Genomic DNA, 7,964 nt, shown 5'->3' on the forward strand with positions numbered 1-7,964 from the left:
TGGGGCAAAGGGTGGGGTTTTGGGGGTCCAGATACCAGCAATTAGAGATGTGGCAACCCACTGAATTGTCCATAGACCTATTCTCAGTTTGTCATGCTGACACAGCACAGTAAGGTCAGGAAAGGATTTAATGTCTTTTTGACTATCCGGTAAGTGATCCAGGGAAGAGGGCCCAGCACCATCTCACCAGCCAGCTCTGCACAGAGTTCAGTCTGAAAGCCAGAGCAACAGGAGAAAACTTTAGGTCCCTTTATGACTAAGTAGCCGGAGCAGCCTGTCCCAGATCTGTTTGGTCCTCACCCCGTAGATGATGGGGTGTAGCATGGGGGGCACGAGAAGGTTCGTGTTGGCCATGAGAATGTGGAAATGTACAGCCACATTGTGGCCAAACCGGTGCATGAGGGAGGAGAAGAGAACGGGGATGTAAGAGGCTAAAATGACAAACAGGTGGGACCCGCAGGTCTCAAAAGTCTTGAGCTGGGCATCCTTTGTGGGGAGGCTGAAGATGGCCCTGAGGATCTGGATATAGGACACAGCAATAAAAAACAAATCCAGACCAGTCACCATGAATCCCACAATGAGGCCATAGTAACTACTGACGCGGGTGTCGGCGCAGGCCAGCTTCACCACAGCGATGTGTTCACAGTACGAGTGGGGGATGATGTTCATTCTACAATATGGCCACTGCCTCGCCAGGAAGGGATAGGGCAGTATTAGCATTATTCCACGCAGCACCACGACCAGGCCAATCTTGGCCACCACGGGGTTTGTCAGGGTGGTGGAATGTCTCAGGGGATTGCAGATGGCCACATAGCGATCCAAAGCCATGGCCACCAAGATGCCAGAGTCCATCACTAAGAAGCAGTAAATGAAGTACATCTGGGTTAGGCAGGCATTGAAATCGATCTCCCTGGAATTGAACCAGAAGATGCTCAGCATTTTCGGTAGGATGGATGTAGACAGGACCAGGTCGCTGATGGCCAGCATGCAGAGGAAATAGTACATGGGCCCTTGGAGGCTCGGCTCCCTCTTCACAATGAACAGGATGGTGAAGTTCCCCAAGACAGCTATGATGTACATGGCACAGAAGGGGATGGAGATCCAGACGTGGGCCGTCTCCAGGCCAGGAATGCCCAGCAGGATGAAGGTGGAGGGGTTGGTGAAGTCGGTTGTGTTGGAATCTGACATGGAGTAGGGGAGAAGGTGTCCAACTCTGAGGTAGAATGGTGTCTCCAGCATATACTGTACTCTGCCCTGACTTCCTGTATGTGCCCAGGCTCTAGGGTGATGATCACAGTACAAATGCCTGGATGGAGAGACAATATTCATATGAGACACTACGTGCACTACTGGAGGCTGTTCTCATGGGTGAAGCAGATTGGTCGCTCTTCACAAACTGAAAAATGACATTTTTGTTATTCAGAGAAATGAATTATGAACAACTGGCCCTACTAATGCCAATTACATATTTGATGGTGCTCCATGTGTCAATAATTCTACATGTTGTGGTGTGGAAAATGTTAATAGGCACCAGCAGGAAACATGAGTGTGGATACTGGTTATCCATCATTGTTCCTTAATGTAATGAAAGCCAGTCTAGGGAGTCCATGCTGTAGGGAGTTCCCCATTCACCCGATTGCTCAAAATCTGAGAATTTAAAAAAAAACTTTGCCAAGACATGTGCCAGGGAGAAACATCCCAACCAGAACACACCTCAGGGAAAAGACGTGGGTGTCAATGATAGCAGGTCAACAAAACACCTGCTTATTTGCAGTAGTGGCCAAATCAAAGACAATGTTTGGATGCCTAAGAAATGGGATGGAGAATAACCTGCTCTGAATATGTGCTCAGTTTTGGTCACCCAGTATCTAAAAAGGATACAGCATTATAAAGGGGATTTCTGAGACGGGCTCTGAGAATGGGGAAGGCTCCCATATGCAGACAGACTGAAAAGTCTGGGACTGTTTAGTTTAGAGAAGAGACAAAAAAGGGGGCATATGGTAGAGGAGAGGAATATAAAGAATACAACTGATTACATTCAATTAGACAAACAGAGAACCGTTCCCAACCAGTAATACCTATAAATACTTAGTGCTTCAAAAGGGCTAATTTCCCAAAAGTTAAGAAAATTATCAAGAAAATTGACTGGGAGGAAAATATTAGAAAGGAAAATGGGAATGAAAATTGGGAGTTCTTTACTCTTTGTTGCTTTTTACAGATCCAGACTAACACGGCTAGCTAAAAAGTCACGATTCTGCAGTCAAGGAAGTGGAGAACTTTGGCTACAACCCCCTTTGAATGGCGAATGAAGGCAGCAATTATGTGGGAAAAAGCAATCTATACAAATGGGAAAAAAGGGAAAATAGATAGCAAGCAATACAAAAAAGACATCAGGGAAAAAATCCATGCTTGGTGGGGCTAAGGATAACAAAAGGGAGGTTATTAAGTATATTAAGAAGAAAAGAAAGCATAGAGAAGGTTTAGGCCAATTCCTAGAGGGAGAAAGGAAGCTTGTTAATGTTGTAGAAAACATAGATGTGTTGCAGAAATAGTTTTGTTCTGCATTTGGAAAGAAGCAGTATGAGGTACTCATATCACATGAGGTGATGAAATAGTCCCCAGTCCAGTAGCTGCCAAGGAGAATGTTAAACAGCATCTACAGTAGAACCTTAGAGTTACAAACACCAGAGTTACAAACTGACCAATCAACCACACTTCTCATTCAGAAGTGGAAGTACACAGTCTGTCAGCGGCAGAGCCAAAAAAAAAGGGGGGGGGGATAAATAGAAGACAGCTCTGTGTTAAATGAAAAGTATTAAAAAAAGATTTGACAAGATTAGGAAACAATAGAAAAGCTGGTATGGGATTAGTTCAAAAAAAGTCTAGAAATATAATTAATTAATTAATTGATGCCTGTAAACAACATGGTTTATGGAATATAGGTCTTGTCAAGTAAAACTGATTTCATCCTTTAATGAAAGTGCACATTTGGCTGGTCAAGGGTACTGCACAGATGCAATATACTTCAATTCCTCTGAGACATTTGATTTAGTAGGGAAAACTTTCAGATAAAAAATGAACATTCCTGCAGTAGAGCACATTTAAAGTGGAATAAAAACTAGCTAACTGACAGATCTCAGAAAGCTGTTACCAGTGGGGGTGAATGGGGTTGTTTCACAAGCAGGGTTCTGCAGGGACCATTTCTAGGCCCGATGCAATTGAATATTTTCATCAATGATCTGGAAGGAAATAGAAAATCACTGCAGAAAAAAATTTGTGGATGACGCAAAGTTTGCCAGAGTGGTTACAATGAGGAGGCCAGGGCAGGCACACCAGTTGATCTGGAGCATTTGGTGAGCTGGGGCTATACAAACAAACTGTTTTAATACAGTCACATGAAAAGTGATTCCCTTGGAACAGGCAATGCAGGCCCGACCCACAGACTAGGGCACTGTATTATGGAACACAGGGACCGTGAAGTGGATTTAGGGGTCACTGTGGACACCCAGCTCATCGTGAGCTCCCAGTGTGATGCTGTGGCCAAAAGGGCTGATGCGATCCTTGGATGCATAAACAGGGGAGTGGTGAGTTGGAGCAGGGGAAGGATTTTATCTCTGCACATGGCATTGGTGAAACCGACTGCATCCAGGTCCAGGGTCCACATCTCAAAAAGGTTGTTGAAAAAATTGGAGCTGATGCAGAAAAGAGCCACAAAAATGCTTCGAGGATGGAGAAAATGCCGGACAGAAAGAGAATTAAAGGGCATCAAACATTTAACTTATCAAAAAAATAATCAAGCAGAGACTTTAATGGAGTGAAAACCATTGGTAAAGTGGAGAAAGGCAGAGCAAGACCCAGTGGCTGGAAGCTGAAGCCAGAGAAATGCCAGCTGGAAATAAGGGCCAAATATTTAGCACTGAGGGTGATTAACCTTTGGAACAAACTGCGAAGGGAAGTGGTGGATTCTCCAGCTCCCCGTGTCAGCAGATCCAGACTGGAAGCTTTCCTGGAAGATCTGCTTGAGGGCTTGTCTACACTCAAAACTCTACAGCAGCACTGCCAGAGCGCTTCAGTGTAGACACGACTTACACCGATGTCAGGGGTTCTCCATCCATGTAGGTAGCTCACCTCCCCAAGAGGTGGTAACTAGGGCAATCATCCACACATCTCATTCAGAACCAGAAGGACACAATCTGCCAGCAGTAGATCCCCTCCCCCCACCCAAAGGCAAATACAGGGCAGTACTGCACACATTAAATGGACTAAACACTGGCTAACTGACAGACCTCAGAAAGCAGTTGTCAATGGGACATTACCAGTGAACAGGCTGTTTCTAGTGTGGTTCTTCAGGGATCAGTTCTAGGCCCGATGCTATTCAATATTTTCCTACATGACCTGGGAGCAAAAAAGGAAATCACTTCAGATAAAATTTGCAGATGACCCAAAGATTGGCAGAGTGGTTACACTGGGAGCCAGGGCAGGCACAACAATTGATCTGGAGCATTTGGTGAGCTGGGCCCCTACAAACAAAGGATTTTAATACAGTCACATGAAAAGTTATTCTCTCAGAACAGGCAATTCAGGCTCAGCCCACAAACTAGGGCACTGTATTATGGAACGCAGGGACCCTGAAAGGATTTAGGGGTCACTGTGGCACCCAACTCATCGTGAATTCCCAGTGCAATGCTGTGGCCAAAAGGGCTGATTCGATCCTTGGATGCATAAACAGGAGAGTGGAGAGCTGGAGCAGGGGAAGGATTTTGCCGCTGCACAGGGAATTGGTGAAACTGTCTGCACCAGTTCTGGGGTCCATATTTCAAAAAGGCTGTTGAAAAATTGGAGAGGGGGCAAAAAAAAGCATGGAAACGATTCGAGGTGGGAGGAAATGCTGGACAGTGATAGAATTAAAGAGCTTCATTTACTTATATTAGATAGCAATAACAGGCTCTGTAATCTAGCGGAGAAAGGCAGAGCAAGGCCCATTGGCTGGAAGCTGAAGCCAGACAAATTCCATTTGGAAATAAGGGCCAAATGTTTAGCACTGATGTTGAACAACTGTTGGGACAAACTGTGAAGGGAAGTGGGGGATTCTCCAACCCCCTTATGTCTGCAGTTCCAGACTCGATGCATTTCTAGAAGATCTGCTTAAGGGCTTGTCTTCACTTAAAAGGCTACAGGGGGCGCTGCAGTACCGCTTCAGTGTAGACACCACTGACACAGATAGCAAGCGTTCTTCTGTCAGCTTAGATAATCTACCTGCCCAAGAGGAGGTAGCTAGGTCAATGGAAGAATAATTCCATCGACCTCATGCTGTCCGCACCAGGGTTAGGTTGATACAGCGACATCTGTCAGTGGTGTGGATGTTTTGCTATTGCAGAGGAAGAAAATGCAGTTGTGGGTTGCATTAACAAAGGCAGAGCATGCAAGTTACCGGAGGTCATAGTATTCCTCCACTCAGCGCTGGTTAGGCCTCAGCTGGAGCATTCTGTCCAGTTTGGGTCACCAGTGTATAGGAAGGATGTAGAGGAACTGGAAAGGATCCAGAGGCGACAGACAAAGAGGATCCAAGGGATGGAGCACAAACCACACGAGCAAAGGCTGAAGGAACTGGATATGTTTAGCTTGAAAAAGAGGAGATTGAATGGGGATGACAGCGGTCTTCAGCTACTTGAAAGGCTGCCATTAAAAAAGATGGAGAAAAATTGTTCTGTCTCACCACAGTGGGTGGGACAAGAGTCAATGGGTTAAAACTACAGCAGAGCAGATTTATGAAATCTCAGGAAGAACTTTCTAACTGTAAGAATAGGAGGACAATGGAACAGAGGCCTCAGGAGGTCGTGGAAGCTCCTTTGCCGGAGATTTTCCAACTGAGACTGGATACTCATCTGTCTGGGATGGTTTTGGTGCAACAAACCCTGCATCGTGGCAGGGAGTGAGACTAGATGTCCCTGGCGGTCCCTTCTTATCCTGCGGCTCTATGATTCTACAATATAAAATCCTAGTGTAGACCAGGCCTTAGTCAGACACAAGTTATTGAGCTCAATACAGGGGTAATTGGGTAAAATTTCATGGCCTGTGTTATACAGGTCAGACAGGATGATCTAATGGTGCCTTCTGACACTGAACCCTATGAATCCATTGATAACGAAAAGATAAAGATCAGACATTAGTATTTACTCTATCTCACAACACACGAGCAAGGGAACATTCAATTACATTGAAAATCTGAACATATAACACTGAGAAAAGAAAATTGTTTACATAATCTATATTTGGCCTGTGGAACTCCTTGGCACTGACATTATTGGAGAAGAGCTTAGCTCAATGAGATTCACAAATGGATTGGCCATTGTAGGTGGTGGTGGTGGCACCAAAGTTAGTTGAGTCCTTCTGACACCTTCAATTAGGAGACCTGATTTTCAGTTGCTTATAAGTTTGCTAAATTTTACGCATTTGGACTGAAATTTCCCACGATGGGTGTCTGCTTCCAGTTGATTTGTGTTTTGAAAGTTTCAGGCATAACACTTCAGCTGACTTCTCGAATGAAGCTAGGAGAGAGATGTCTTGCCCATGTTGAAAAGTTCTTATAATTGTTCCAGCGAGGAGCCCTAACACCTCCATGCTCTCCAGCAGATAAAAGTCAGGTAACAGCCCCCCCCCGTTAACAGTCAGAGCACTGAAATGCAAGAGCAGGAGGTGACAATGTCTGTGCATTAACACACAGCTGGATCCTGAGGTCTTTAATCAGTTTTTACTTCAAGGGGAGTTTTGCCTCAATGGCGCCTGAGCAAATCACGGGCCATAGCCTCAGAATTTGGCCTTGTACTGTGCATCTACTAACACCTTTCATCGTGAAGGGTCCACTGTGCCACTGAAATGCAGCCATCTCAGGGCTAGAGGCCATCAGCCGGGGCGGGAGGGAGTGCACAGGAAAGAGGGACATTTTGGCCAGTGATACTGGAGCAAATTCATCACCTGTGGCAAGAGCCCTGGGATGTTTAATGGCTGTGCAGATCGGAAAGGACCCCAGACCTACTCTCTGTCCCATCACGCCCACATTGCAGTGGGTTTGTCGAGCAGGTGAGCTCCTCAGCAAGAGATGGATACCTGTGAATTCTGAGATGGAAGCGTCTTCCCTGGAAATCCCCCTCAGGTAGCCATGTCCCACACCTCTCTCATCCCAGCATCTGCAGCAGCATCCCACACTGAGAGCTGACACAGGGGTGTGCACCATTTATAATATAGCTCTGTGCAATCCCAGTGGGGTTCGCTCAGCCTCTAGTGGAGGAGCGGCATCTGAATGTAAACAGGCTGGAGACAGGCCTGTCTGCGCTTCTGTACTATTTATCCGGCTTTAGAAGTAAACAGCAATTAAGGGACCTTCCCAAAGGGAGATGAGAACTCTTGGGCTCTGTGCTGAGTCAGAGAGGAATTGGCTGCTCTGTGCATTTGTGTATATTGAAAAATTATAGTCAATTAGGAAGAAAATTAGAGATAATTCCTAGGTCTCCATAGGGTCTGATACCCTGGAAATGCCCAAGGGGGATGGGTAGGTAGTAGACAAAGAGATCTGGGGATAGATGACTTAAGGGAGATACAAAACTTTCTGCAGCCATACTGGATTGTCGCTAAGGGATCAGAGATCAGTAATTCTCATCAGTAACGATCATCAAACTGTGCAGCACCTTTCACTGAAGGATCTTCAAAACACCTAACAAAGGAAAGTCACTATGAACATATCCCTTCACCGTCCTCTTAAGGTGAACCTGAGGTTTTCAGAACTAGCTGGAGTTTGTGATCTACCCACTCCTGTGAGGTGTGAACTCCAGGACTCCACTTCCACTCCCACTCAGAAACCTGCCAACACATCACAGTCACTGGGATCACTTTGGGTGAACAGACTCAGTAAAAGCAACACCAACAGAACGTTCCTGTGGACAGAGGGCAGCCGGGGGCCTGTCCTG

The 7,964-nt window shown here is 45.8% G+C and overlaps 1 protein-coding gene across 1 annotated transcript; it reads right to left on the reverse strand.

Annotated features, from left to right (window-relative positions):
* Positions 1-240: 240 nt before the first annotated feature.
* On the reverse strand, positions 241-1,239 carry LOC135895134 (olfactory receptor 52R1-like). Its single transcript, XM_065423204.1, has one exon. It carries the CDS (start codon positions 1,237-1,239, stop codon positions 241-243), a length of 999 nt encoding a protein of 332 aa, XP_065279276.1.
* Between the last annotated feature and the right edge of the window lie 6,725 nt (positions 1,240-7,964).

This window comes from Emys orbicularis, chromosome 1 (assembly GCF_028017835.1).
Source record: "Emys orbicularis isolate rEmyOrb1 chromosome 1, rEmyOrb1.hap1, whole genome shotgun sequence".
NCBI lineage: Eukaryota > Metazoa > Chordata > Testudines > Emydidae > Emys > Emys orbicularis.

Excerpts from the sequence above, each read along its gene's own strand:
- LOC135895134 (XM_065423204.1), bottom strand. The coding sequence starts at position 1,239 with ATGCTGGAGACACCATTCTACCTCAGAGTTGGACACCTTCTCCCCTAC.